A 14,509-nucleotide genomic window follows, 5' to 3' on the forward strand; every position below is an offset into this window, starting at 1 on the left:
GGCAACAGAAGGCACCTCTCGGGGAGCCTGACCCAGGAGTGACCCTGTGAACATCCGCAAGTCACATTTATTTCTAGGAGGCTTGCCTAGAATGTTCTGTATGGTTTAAAAGTGAGATGAATCTTGCCATGAACTAAATTTGGGACCAACTTCCATACATAAATAATTCATTTTAATAAGCATAATGAAGTATTTCTTGCTGGAAATAATTCAAAGGAAGAATGAGGCTGACCGGTAATGCTTTAGGAGGTGGAAGTGAAGAGCTGGCAAGGAAGGAAATAATTTTTATCACTATTCCCACTGGTAACCCTCATGGTTCCAGTAAATATGCAAGTTCTAGTATGGTTTTAGATTGCCTGTCACCATTTCCTCTCCATGAGCATATGAACAGCAAATACGGAACTCATATTTCTGCTCAAGTGGCACAAGGGTCAGTGGATATCAATGAAACAACAGTAAATAAAGGGCTTAAGTGGGAACCATGCACCCTATTTTAGGGGTTCTTCCAGGGTGCTGAATACATGAATAGTTATGACTGGATGAGAGGCAATCATGTTTCCAGCTCCTGAAATGAAAATGCCTAGAAAGAGGAACTTAGAACAGCGTCATGCAGAGGGATGTGCTTCTTAAACTCACCATCTTGAGTCTATTTACTATATGCGCACTGAGCTCTCTATAAGCAGAAGTTTTAAAAATAGATGCAAACATGTGCTAATTATATGCTACAACATTTCTCATCCCAGAGAAATGAGGCTCATCACAGCCCAATGGCAAATAAACCCTAAACACCAGTCCTAAACGGTGCTTGATGAAAAACACAAAGAATTGATAAGGGACCAGAGAAAAAGTAAGCCAAGATTTTATAAATCCTCAAAGTAGAAGGGACTCACTAATACTCACCTTTGCAATTTGGTCGAACTTTCCAAAGAGCTCGTTCAGCATGTGGACCAGTTCTCCTGGGGAGCAGTCACTGGCCAGCCGGGTGAAGCCAACAATATCAGCATACAGGATGCTGTGGGAGCAAAGGGGTCAGTGTTTGTAAGCTTGTATCTGTTAAGAAGGAATGATACTTTTTTCCCTTCAAAGAGGATATAGTTTTTTACATTTATATTTGTATTTTACAAGAAAAATGTCATCTCCCTGGATAGGAAATACATAAACATTTTGCCAAAATTTCCCATTAAAAATGTTTTTTGTTTGATGCGAGTTTTTATAATTAAAATGGGAGAAGAAAAAAATCACATGATGCACTCCGTCCATTCTAGTCCATTCTAACTGATCACCTTTATTCCCTCACGGCCAGTCCTCCCCACCCTCCCTGGTTTATGCGGTGTTCATCCTGAGAGTTCACTACACTGGCTTAATTCAGATATCAATGGACCACACTTCTATTTGCACCATTATGTGCATTTGCATTATAAGAATTCCTAAAGTAGACGAAGCAAACTAAAAGAAGCAAATTGTGTTTTTACTGATTCGAAGAAAGAATAACAATCTTCTTAAAAGAAAGAGTACTTAACAAAATGTCTTGAATGACTTACTCCTTGCCGGGATGAAGCAGACACGGTCCATCTCCCTGCAGCTCAGAGGGTAGTTGGGGGGAGGCATTAAACAAATAAGGAAGGACACTAGCAACGTCCAATCACAATAATAATAAGTGTGTGTGTGTGGCGGGGGGATTAGCTGGTGAGGAGTCCGGGAAAGCTTCCCTCCGTGGGACGTACACGCTAGTGGGGCGGACGTCAGATTTCTCAGAGCTGTGTCTGTGTTTCGTTAACCTTCAAGGGTCAGGATAGGGAAACAGCACAAGGATGTGCATTATCGCTTGTCCATACGACAACACGCTTCTGATTTGCATAAAGGCCTCATAAAGAAGCCTAAAAGTCCCGTTGGCAGTTGGAGATTCAGATAATAGGGTTTAAGAGGTACCGGGAAACAAAACTGACTGTCACTTCACACCCATCAGGATGGCTATTATCAAACAAACGGGAAGTAACAGGTGTTGTCAAGGGTGTGGAGAAATTGGAACCCTTGCGCATTACTGGTGGGAATGGAAAATGGTGCAGCCACTCTAGCAAACAGTATGGTGGTTCTTCAATAAATGACACAGATGACCAGTCGACTGACCAAGTCCCATGCTGGGGATACACCCCAAAGAACAGGAAGAAGGGGTTCCAAGCGAAATTTGTACATCCAAGCTCATGGCAGCATTATTCACAGTAGTCAAAAGGTAGAAACAACCCAAACATCCACTAACAGATGGATGGATAAAGAAATATAGTATATCCATACAATGAAATATTATTCAGTCTTTAAAAGAAATGGAATCTGACACATGATGCAATATGGATGAACCCTGAAGACAAGATTCTGAGTGAAATAAGCCAGATACAAGAGGACAAATGCTGTATGATTCCACTTACATGGGATACTTAGAGTAGTCAAACCATACAGACAGGAACTAGAAGGGTGTGTGCCAGAGGCGGGGGTGGAGGAGGGAAGCTGCTGCTGAATGGGTACCGAGCTCCAGTCTGGGATGAAGAAAAAGTTCTGGAGACAGATGGTGGTGACGGTTGCAGAACAATGGGAAGGGGCCTGAGGCCACTGCACTGTGCAATTGAAAATGGTTAAAGTGTATTATGTTATGTGTATTTTGCCACAATAAAAAAAGTAATGTGGCACCGGCCAGCCTGATCTGAGGCAGAAAACAGCTGGATCTCTGCTGTTGGCCACACTCCATTCACAGTGCCAAGCACAAGGCTGTGGCTTCACCTTGGAGGAAAGACTTGTTCCTCTGCTGATGACAAAAGCTGGGGAAGAACACTCTGGTCCAAGAAAATCAGGGCTGCCGGAGCTTTCACACTCTCCACTTTGTTCAGATGGTACCATCAAACCTTCCCTACTCCCCCCATAGTACCCTGTAGTAGCAGGGATCACAGACGCTGAGACTGGTCCAAGAGGAAAAAGCTGAGAGAGTGTCTGATCCAAGGCAGTGTTGGGAGGGAGAATGTGCAGATGGGCGGCTGAACCCACTTCCTTCTTGTCGACAACATCCACCGTGCTTCCTGTGGTCCAACCTTGTAGTGGGTGAAGGCACCCCCAGATAGGCCAGCTGTAAATGGCTTACGATGGTCCAAAAGTTACTTTGGCAGCCGGGAGATTCAAAATGTAAACAGGTAGTTGTGGTGCCATGTGCAAAGGGTTATAGGAAAGGAAGCAGGGTACTCTGTGGGATCACTCAGGTACCTGACCTAGATCTGACCAGATGGCCACCTCAGAAAGATCGCTCTGGCCACAGCAACCTGGGAGGCACGCAGGTCAGTTAGAATCATAGCCCCTTCATCCAGAAGGGCCCTGGGGAAGTTATCGTCAGGCAAAATGGAGAGAACGGGACAGATACGGGAGAAATGTAGTAAGGATGAACCAAGTGTGATTAGTGATCAGACATGGTGGGCAAGGTGTCTAGGAGAGGGAGCCATCAAGGATGAAGACCCAGTTTCTGGTTGAGAAGGGGGCTCAAACCTAGCTCTGAACAAATCAAAACGAGCTTGTAGGGGGAGATGACCAGTTCAGCTCTGGTCGTGTTGAGTCTGATGGTGGTGTTGGCGGAGTGTCCGAGAAGAAGATACACATTAGGTGAATGTGGAAAGCTATGGTTCAGTTCTGCATTTTTTTTTTTTTAAGATTTAGTTATTTGAGAGAGAGAGAGAGTGAGTGCAAAGAAGGGGCAGACGGGAGGGGCAGAAGGAGAGGGACATAAAGAATCTCAAGCAGACTCCACATCCAGCAAAGAGCCCGATGCGAGGCTCGATCCCATGACCCATGAGATCACGACCTGAACTGAAATCAAGAGTTGGATGCTCAACCGACTGAGCCCCCCAGTCGCCCCAGCTGAGGTCTGCACCTCACCATCACGCAGATGGTAATCAGAGTCCTGAGTGAGAAGTGGAGGGAATAGAGAGGAGCTAGGAGAGAGCTCTGAGAACACTCACTTACAGAGAGGCTACATTTAGGGAAGAGAAAATGGCAAAGGACATGGTAAGAAGAGAAAAGGAGTATGATGTCATGGAGTCCATGGCCTGGGAGAATTCTTTAAGTGGGAGGGCAAGGTCAACTGGCCAACCATACTGAGCCGTCAGAGACCAGGATGCAGAGGCTAACTCACACTCAGATCCGGGAGCAAGATGGTGGCGAACTGAGCGAGCATGAGTTCTGTGACGTGGTGGGGGTGGATGGCAGAGGCTGAGGATTTGAGGAGGGAGAGAGAACAGGAAATACGTCAGAGTGAGGAACAACCTTTCTAGAATCTTGGCTGTGAAAGGGAGAAAGGGCCACTTTCAGAATTGGATGGTGGCGTTGGATTACGGGACCTGGGCTCCTTTGCAAAGCTGGGATGGGTTTGTGAACGCCTCAGCCCTACTGGCAGGATGCAGAGCAAGATGCTGAAGATTCGGAAAGCAGCTGAGAGCTGCTGCCCTTCCATCTAGGAACTCCTCTTTTCCTCCTCATGATTATTCACATCATTATCATCCTCAGAAAGTAAACAGCTAGGATTTGTTAGTAACAAAGAAAAAACATTTTTTTCGAATGAACGGCCAAAGCAAAACTAAAAGTTAACAGATCTTTACTGTCTACAAACCTAATAATTCTCATAAGAAACCCTCTCGAAATCTCACAGGTATTGACTAGACTCTCCACGATATCCATTTACTTTGTCTGCTTCTGTGCTTCTGCTTATCCTGCCCAGGATGAAAAAGTCATGTTTTCCTATTTCTAACAAAAATAATTGGTACGCCATGAGATTTTGGTATGCTTTTACATTTTTAAGTTTACGTATTTAAGTTACTTTAGTGTCCCAACTATACTTGTGAATTTAAATTTCATTCGACACCACAAACATATTCTAGACGATCTCTGAAGGCACTTGAAGCTGCTTCTCCAATCCTTCGCCTTGACAGTATGGTAGTCAGCTTCCAAGATGGCCCCAGAGAAATGCTCACCTCCTGGGACTTACTCTCTTGTACTGTCCACCCCCCACTGGTTCAGGCTAATCTGTGTCACCAAGAGGATGCTACAGGAATCACAGAGATGACTTTGCAAGCCTGGATCATAAAAGAACTGCAGCTTCCCCCTGGCTCTGTCTTGGGTCCCTTGCTCTGGGGAAGCAAGCTTCCGTGTTGTGAGGACACTCGAGCCACCCGTGATGACAACCTGAGACCTCCAGCCAAGAGTCGGGACTCCTGCAAGCCATGCGAGGAGCCGCCTCGAAGGCAGGTCCGCCAGCAGCCCGACGGACACCAGGCCTGAATCCGCATCAAAGACCGTAAGCCAGAAGCAGCAGGCAAAGCTGCATCCCCATGAGATGACGCTTACTGTTGTCTGAAGCCACAAGGTTTTGGGGTCCTCTGTTCCACAGAAACTGGTAGCAAATACAGGCAGCACGGGGAGCCTTCATCACCTGCCTGAGGTTGGTGGTATTATCAGTCGTTTTTATAGGGCTCTTCGTTCCCAGATTATTTCACAGAGACTCAAAGATACTCGCGGACCCTGTTTAGAGCAGGCTGCATTTATCTTTGCATGTGTTAAATACTGCGTGTGTGATTTAAAACTCTTTCCTCAGATAGGAGGGATATTGCTGATTTTCAGACAGCTAAGGCCGGAAAGGGCAATTTCTAGTATAATACACCTTGTCGGATACCATGAGAATGTTTCTTCTTTAATTCTTTAGGTGACATGCTTAAAAATCTGAAGGCAGGCCAGTGTTTTAAATAATCTGACTCCTTAACAGGTGCGAAAGTTCTTGAAATACATTTTTTTTAATCCCTCAAAATGGTAGGGACTTAAAAAAAATTTTTTTTAACCCTGATTCTTCATTTATCCACTGCTTCCTTAGTTCTCACGGATATACAGCATTTTTCTATTATTGCTTTCCCGATTTGCATTTCTCATTATAGATTTAGCTCTGTGTATGCTTGGGCCATATGTATCACTAGCTCTACACATCTTTCCCAAAATCTGGGGTCAAAATGAGATGTGTGTCAGCAATGTAGTTAAACTGCAGTTAAATTGTAGTGGCAAAATGTAGTCAAATTTGTTTCTTATTAATAAACTTAAAAAATCCTTGACTTGCAGCAACCAGACTGGAAGCTAGGGGTCATACACTGGAAAGGATCTGGGCTTGAAAGCAAAAGGCCCAGGAGTCAATGCTCAGCAAATTGTAGTTGTGTTTGTGGTTGTTGTTCCTGAACTATTGAAGAGGGTGGGTAATAACATCAAGGCGGAATGAATGAGGCCAGATGCATGAGTTACTTATCGAGAGAACCTGGCAAGAATAAAAAGCACTACTGCAATACAGTTGAATGGATGTAAGGAAAACCCCCAAAGAAGTGGTATGAGGCCTGGGTGGGCCTGGAGAACAGTGAGGGACCAGGCACCCAGGTCTCGAGGGGCCGCGTTCTGCTGCAGCTGGGAGACGGGGAGCATGGGAAGAAATGCCCCCCATGCTGAAGTGAGGGCTCACACGGCTCCCCTCTGGAGCTAGGGGAGAAGGAGGCCCCACATGGTTCTCCTTCCAGCTCTCAATCCCATGCTGATAACATGTTAGTTTTCCACGTATTGTGATTCCAGGAATGGCTCCCTGGGAAGCAGGTGGGCCTATGGCAGACTTGGAAAGCAGGAACTTGCACTATTTATTAATTAAGGTGCACATCAGTCCTCTGTGATATTGGTCACTGGTTGGCCACACTCCAGAAACCCATCATTCCTGATGGACAGGAAGTGCATGCTTCAGCGAGACCCTGGCCCTGCCAAGTTCCTCTTGAGGAATCAGGTCTCGCATTAAGAGCCCACCGGCCCCCTCCTTCAGTCTTACTACGAAGCCGAGAGTCCTGGGCTCCAGGGATGCCAAGAAACCTGACCATGGTGCTCCCAGAATATGGACCCCACTGACCACCTCTCTCTCCTTTGTGATGGAAGGTCAGCCATAGAAAGCAGGGCCATGTTGGACAACAGAGTCCAGTAAAGTGAAGAAGATTCTACTTCCTTATCTGCCTGTGAAGGCCCCGGGAGGCAGCAAGAGGGGAGCGGAGTGGGGACTACGTTCACAGTTCCAGAGGAGATAGGGTTTTGTGGGGTGTGAGCTCTCAGGTACAAATGTCCCCAGGCTGGCGAGCGGCCCCCCAGCCTTGCCGAGGAACGAGAACAGGGCAGCGTACCTCACGTTGGTATGGCGCTTGACATACAGGTTGTGGAAGTTGTTTGTGTTTTCCATTTGGCCGGCTCTGGGGCCCTGCAGCCTCCGGATGATCTCGGCTTTCATTTCCATGGCTATGTGAGCCGGCAGCAGGGAGAGCAGAAGCCGCTCCTGAAACGGGGTGTGGGAGGGAGACCAAGACATTGCAAATCATTACGGTAACATCCAAGTCATCTCTGAAAGCATCACAGATCTGCGGCAGGGCCAAGACGAGGGCTCTTGCCAACAAGTTAAAATGTGGAGTGTTGAAAGACATGCTGAAAAAATTCAAAATTTCTAAGGTCAGGATGTGTTACATTATTTATTATTTATGGAGTTCTAAGTATGTGCTCTTCAGAGTGGAGAATAAAGGAAGGTAAATTATTCCCCCCAAGGATACTATTTATCTACTCTGATTTTAAAGTAGTAAAGCAGAAATGATATAAAAATGCCGGAAACCTATGGTCGGTCTAAGATAGAAAACACTCATTGTTGTCTGTCTGTTCTTTTGAGAGATAAAGTACAAGCTTTATTGCATTTCAGAAAGTCAACAAATGTTCCGCACTTCCTAAATAAGATAGTCAAATATTTTCTAATATTTCATTTCCTCTGTGATGACCACCCAATCCCCTTTAGTGATTCTAAACTATTACCAAGATGGAGTCAGAAATAGCATCTGTAAAATGTCCTGTATAACAGACTACAGGTGGAACACATAGAAATGACAAATTATGAGCTTTTCTTGTATTTTTGGTCTTTAAATACAGGAAACAGTAGCATGTAATATGACACTTATTTTAATATCTGCTTATTTCAGTTAGACTGACATTTGCAATATATATATATATATATATATATATTTTTTTTTTTAGAAAAAGTATCAAAGAAGGGCGATCTTTGAAACTTTGTACTCATCCTTAGTTATTTGAAACACTGATTTATTGTAGTGGCGCTTGGGTGGCTCAGTTGGTTAAGCGTCTGACTGGTTTCAGGTCGTGATCTCAGGGTTGTGAGATGGAGCCCCACGGTGGGCTCTGCGCTCAGCATAAAGTCTGCCTGAGCTTCTCTCTCCCTCTCCCTCTCCCTCTGCCTCTCCCGCTCATGCTCTCTTTCTCTCTCTCAAATAAATAAATCTTTACAAAACATTAATTTATTATAGAAAACACCATATTCTTAAGATACTGTGGATTTAGCAACTGATATTCAGTGTTGATTAAAAAACATTTGTTGAATGAAATATTTTCTCTGTCTTCCACATTTTCTGTCTCTTTTTTTTCCTTCCTGTTCATTTATTCATTCACTCAACCATTCATTTATGGGGACAATGTGATAAGAGAACACAGGGGAGGGGAAGCTGGTCTTTGTTCCCAGGCTTACAGGGCTGGTGGGCCTTTGGGCCAACCCCCAGGGCAATCATTTCGGTGGCTGCTGGAAATAACCACTGAGGGAGCAGAGGCCTGCAGTGCAATCTGATGAAGATGAGAAGACCCTCACTACAGCCCCTCCCCAGCCTGCTCTGGGGGAAAAAACAGATGCAAAGCTAACAGGAGACCGAGGGGTACCTATGGGAGGTTCTCAGTGCATCGTAGAGAGTTTTCCCAGGAACTGGCATCACTGAGTGTTGGTCATTTGTTCTGTCATTCATTAATTTATTCACGCATTGCCCATTAAATGCCAAGCCCCATCTACTAATGGTAGATGCAAAGAAGAGTGAGTCAACATCCCTGACACCCTGTTGTTCTTAATCCAGCAGGAAGCCCACCCACGGTGCACTTGCCATCAGATGAAGCTGGAGGAACAGGCCCGTGTTTGAAGGAAGCCACATGCCTGAGATGTGGGAAAATAATAGTCCAGGAGCACCTGCTCTTCATGTGAAACAAATGAGTCAAAACAACACTCCTATTTGATTGGTACTATCACCAACCTCCTTGAAAAAACGAGGCATTTAGGTAGATGGCAAGGTGCTAACAGTTGTCATACATAAGTGCTGATACTGACATGACAAAGGGAATTTTACTGGTACTTAAGAGATTAAGAAGACACTTTTTATTTAATAATTATGTTCTTACTTTTGTTAAATTCCCCCTGAAGTTTCCATTTAATTAAAATTAAGAAATAAAATGGAAAAATCAAGAGTACTTAATAAGTTAAATGTCCATATATATACATCTGGGAAAATATAAATTAATTGTACAAAATAATGAGGATCATGTTCTGGGTGATCTAAAATATAACAGAAATGAAATCTACAATGGCATTAACACAAAAGTGAAGCGGGAATAAATGGAGTTAAGATGTTCTGAGGTCCTAGGGTTCTATGGGAAGTGGCAAAGCTAGTAATTTATAGTGGAATGCAGTAAGTCAAGAATGGGTATAATTTCTACATTAGCAACGATGAGTGACAGAATGTATGACTAACAGGCGAGCAATAAAAATGAGACAGAAATTCTTATTAATCCAAAATAAGTCATAACGAAGAGTCAAAGAGAACTTAAAACAGGTGAAACAAGCAGAGTACTTGACTAATTCTGTCAGATTGGATTTTAAAAAAGACAAAATGTAACTCTACTCACAATAAGCACATCTTAAATATAAGAATACGGAAACAGAAAATAAGTTACCAAAAAAAGAGATAAATTATGATAACCTTAATGAAAAGAAAGCTGGCGTAGCTAAATTAATATAAAAAAGTAGACTTTGTAGATATTTCAGTCTTCAGGGAAAGGATGCACACGTCCACATACTTTCTAGAATTTTGTGTCTTTTTGAGAGGAGGAAATAACAGTTTTTGCTGTGGACATTGGAGATTTGTCTTCAGATGTGGTTCCTCCCACTCACAGAGACTGGTGATATAAAAGGAAATAAAGGGGCACCTTGTACATTGCTTTATTGCTCAACTCCTGGAGGAGTTCCTGGAACAGAGTATCTGCTCTATAGTTATTTGTTGATTGAACGAGTGACCTACAATGCGTTTTATCTGGGACACATCAAAGACAAATCTAATTTCAAAGTTTCTGTTCACTGTCAGTGGTGACCATGGTGGGGACCCGGGGACCTGAGTACACAATGCTCATGTTTTAAAATCATATTAATGACCTTCTTGGTCACAAATACCAGGCCTAGGCAATCTACACCAGTGATGTTCACACAAAGGAAAACTTGACTATTTTGCAAAGTAAGGGTAGTGATTGCTTTCAGTTTTCCTCTCTGAAAGACTATCACATTGTGGTTATGGGCGCAGGGAATGGAGGGAAGGAGTGAAAGACCCATGCAGAGGGAGGAGAGACCCCAGTTTCATATTAACAGGCTGTAGCTAAGGAGAAAGAGAACATTCCAAGTTCCCCCATGCTGGGAAATGGCTGGCGAACACTGGTAACCACTTGAAATCACATTCTGATTTTATTCCTATCCTAAGCTCAAATTCCCTTCCATTATTCCCCAACTTTCACGAATTATCTCACAATATAGCAGCATCATGGTAGTCTAAAGTGAGGAGGTGAGTTCAAATTTTAGACTTAAGCAAAAGGCTGAAAGAGCAGAAACCACGACTGACCATGTGAGACATCTCAGCAGGCAGCCGGGGGCCAGCATAAGCAACACCGGGAGGATGGAAAATACTGAATGCAATAATGGAATAAAAAAATCAAGTAATATTTGGGTTTAGTAAAGAAACAGGTAGCCCCAGAAAAATGGATTCATCTAGAATTCAGAATACCAAGAAACTACTAATGACATGAAAATAGATGTCCAAATTTTAAAACTTGAAAAAAAGTCTGTGTCCTTGTTATGCAAAAATTGAGAGTTTGGTTTATTTGGTTGATGGCTTGGTGGTGGTACAAGTTAGTTCTCTCTTTGATCTAAGTACCCACGTGGAAAGATTATGGGATTTATGTTTTAAATAAATGACAAGCCCTTTTGAAATCTTGATATCAAGAGTTATTCCATCATCTACTCGTCTTTTGCTACCCATCCCCAAATACATAAATTTGCCACTTATCTTGAATTCCTCGATGTGCTGGCCTTTGTGACCAACAGAATGGTTTAAGACACATGATATATCCAAGGAAGTATTTAAGATAGATAGACTTTGTCCCTTAAAGTTTCGGACTGAGTTCCACTAAGGCAACGTTGACTCAAACCCATGCCACAGGGATTGAGCGCGCTATAGGTACTGAGGAACACTGTGTGGGATGGTCACTTTCTGTTTATTGATCGATGTACTGGATAGTTGGGTATAAGACCAAAATATTATAAAGGAGTCATTATGTTAAAAATCTACTTCAACAAATCGGGGAAAGCTAGTGAGGAACGTGTGAAATTGCCATCAACAATAATCAGGAGGCCTATCTGCTCATATTCTCTGATGTGAATAGAACAACCCTGGATGGGAGCCAAGGGAGGCATATTGCTCTAAGATGCCATCAAATCTCTGTCATCATCAAAGCAAGTAGACACTGGCTATAAATTTGCAAACTTCTGAAACAGTAATAAAGAATGTTAGCACGTACAATGTAACAGATTATAAATCTAGACCTAGGCTATCTTTTTAGAAATCCCAGTGGAATCTTATGTCTGCAGAGAAGCCTGGTGTTTGGCTTAATTTGATTAAGCCCAAGTTTGTGGGGCGCCTGGGTGGCGCAGTCGTTAAGCGTCTGCCTTCGGCTCACAGCATGATCCCAGCATTCTGGGATCGAGCCCCACATCGGGCTCCTCTGCTGGGAGCCTGCTTCTTCCTCTCCCGCTCCCCCTGCTTATGTTCCCTCTCTCGCTGGCTGTCTCTCTCTCTGTCAAATAAATAAATAAATATTTTTTAAAAAATAAAAAAATAAAAATAAAAACCAAGTTTGTATTCCTTCTGATGGGTGACGGATGAGTCAAGGGCCATGAGAAAATAAAATTCACCAGGCCATAATGCTCAAATTATAGAGTTCTGCTCTATTATCTTACCATGATTACCTGTGTGTGCACATGGATTCTGTGCAGTCTTCTGTAGGATTTAAAACCATCAGGAGCCTTTCCCACTGTTTACACTCGCTTCTAGTCATGCATCTTGTGGCCGGGGCTGTCCTATCCATGTTCCCTCTCCCTTCCTTGGAGGCCACCTGCAGCTTCCTTGTTACAGTTTCATGGGTCTCAACCAAGGAGGGAGTAACTGATGGATTAGTACCCCAGCTTCTGTACTCACATCCCTCAGTGGGAAGATCTGAGCATGCTCCATGCTTCCCTCTGAGGGTCTCCAGCAGGATTGAGCCCCAGAGGCCACCAGTGGCTCCTTCCAACAGCTGACCTCCCTCCCTGGTCCACTCCTTCACTCTGTTACCTGCAACCGCTTCCCAACTAAATGACCCCACCCACATCAGCTTAGGGCCTTAGGGTCTGCTTGGGGTAAATCTAACAGAGATCTTTCCAAGCATCTTCTCTCCTCCTCCTGTCTTCTGTAATAAGAATAGGCTAAATCCCAAAGTTAGCCTTTCCTGAAGGACAGAGTCCATGAACAAAAAAAAAGAAAAGAATCCAATATAGTAATTCTCTTTCAGGCCCATAGCTTCATTTAATGACCACATGTAAATTATGATCTTTATTTTAGACTCAAATGTAGATGGATGACTGGCTTTTTATATGTAGTTACAAAAATACAAGATGTGTGTGTGTGTATAGTATAAGCCAAAATTTTCTTTCTTTTTTTTTTCTTTTTTCTTTTTTTAGTGTTCAAGAATCCATGTGAATTTAGACTGGAATTGAAATTTTAGTAAAAGCCAACCAGACAAATTAAAGAACCCGAGGCTTCCTTACTATCATGCTGTTCGGGCACCACCAGTGGAAGGTAGACCTCTAATTAGAGCTAATGAATGGGGTCTGTGCTTTGGGGTCTGCACATGTCCCCTTGGTGATGACAGCATTGGGCAAGAGGGTGAGCCTCACATAGACCAATGGAACAGAATATAGAACCCAGAAATGGACCCTCGGCTCTTTGGGCAACTAATCTTTGACAAAGCAGGAAAAAACATCCAGTGGAAAAAAGACAGTCTCTTCAATAAATGGTGCTGGGAAAATTGGACAGCTACATGCAAAAGAATGAAACTTGACCACTCTCTCACACCATACATAAAGATAAACTCTAAATGGATGAAAGACCTCAACGTGGGACAGGAATCCAACAAAATCCTAGAGGAGAGCATAGTCAGCAATCTCTACGACATCGGCCACAGCAACCTTTTTCATGACACATCTCCAAAGGCAAGAGAAACAAAAGATAAAATGAACTTGTGGGACTTCATCAAGATAAAAAGCTTCTGCACAGCCAAGGAAACAATCAAAAAAACTAAGAGGCAGCCCACAGAATGGGAGAATATATTTGCAAAGGACACTACAGATAAAAGACTGGTATCCAAGATCTACAAAGAACTTCTCAAACTCAATACACAAGAAACAAATAAACAAACCATAAAATGGGCAGAAGATATGAACAGACACTTTTCCAGTGAAGACATACAAATGGCTAACAGACACATGAAAAAATGTTCAAAATCATTGGCCATCAGGGAAATTCAAAGCAAAACCACACTAAGATACCACCTTACGCCAGTTAGAATGGCAAAAATAGACAAGGCAAGAAACAACAATTGTTGGAGAGGATGGAGAAAGGGGATCCCTCCTACATTGTTGGTGGGAATGCAAGTTGGTACAGCCACTCTGGAAAACAGTGTGGAGGTCCCTTAAAGTTAAAAATTGAGCTACCCTATGACTCAGCCATTGCAATACTGGGTATTTACCCCAAAGATACAGACGTAGTGAAGGGAAGGGCCATATGCACCCCAATGTTCATAGCAGCATTGTCCACAATAGCCAAATCGTGGAAAGAACCGAGATGCCCTTCAACAGATGACTGGATTAAGAAGATGTGGTCCATATATACAATGAAATATTACTCAGCTATCAGAAAGAACGAATTCTCAAAATTTGCTGCAACATGGATGGCACTGGAGGAGATAATGCTAAGCGAAATAAGTCAAGCAGAGAAAGACAACTATCATATGATTTCTCTCATCTATGGAACATAAGAACTAGGAAGATCGGTAGGGGAAGAAAGGGATAAAGAAAGGGGGGGTAATCAGAAGTGGGAATGAAGCATGAGAGACTATGGACTATGAGAAACAAACTGAGGGCCTCAGAGGGGAGGGGGGTGGGGGAATGGGATAGACTGGTGATGGGTAGTAAGGAGGGCACATATTGCATGGTGCACTGGGTGTTATACACAACTAATGAATCATCGAGCCT

The 14,509-nt window shown here is 43.3% G+C and overlaps 1 protein-coding gene across 2 annotated transcripts in view; it reads right to left on the minus strand.

Annotated features, from left to right (window-relative positions):
- Window positions 1-14,509, minus strand: part of ADCY2 (adenylate cyclase 2) — a 387,890-nt gene that overhangs the window by 114,990 nt on the left and 258,391 nt on the right. For both annotated transcript variants that reach the window (XM_045795930.2, XM_087867988.1), the window contains exons 5-6: window positions 7,215-7,363; window positions 901-1,012 (exon numbers count right to left, since the gene is read on the minus strand). In XM_045795930.2, coding sequence (XP_045651886.2) covers window positions 901-1,012; window positions 7,215-7,363 — 261 coding nt within the window. The remainder of the gene's footprint in view (window positions 1-900; window positions 1,013-7,214; window positions 7,364-14,509) is intronic.

The sequence above is a fragment of the Ursus americanus genome, chromosome 15 (assembly GCF_024610735.1).
Source record: "Ursus americanus isolate L20-20 chromosome 15, mUrsAme1.1.p, whole genome shotgun sequence".
NCBI lineage: Eukaryota > Metazoa > Chordata > Mammalia > Carnivora > Ursidae > Ursus > Ursus americanus.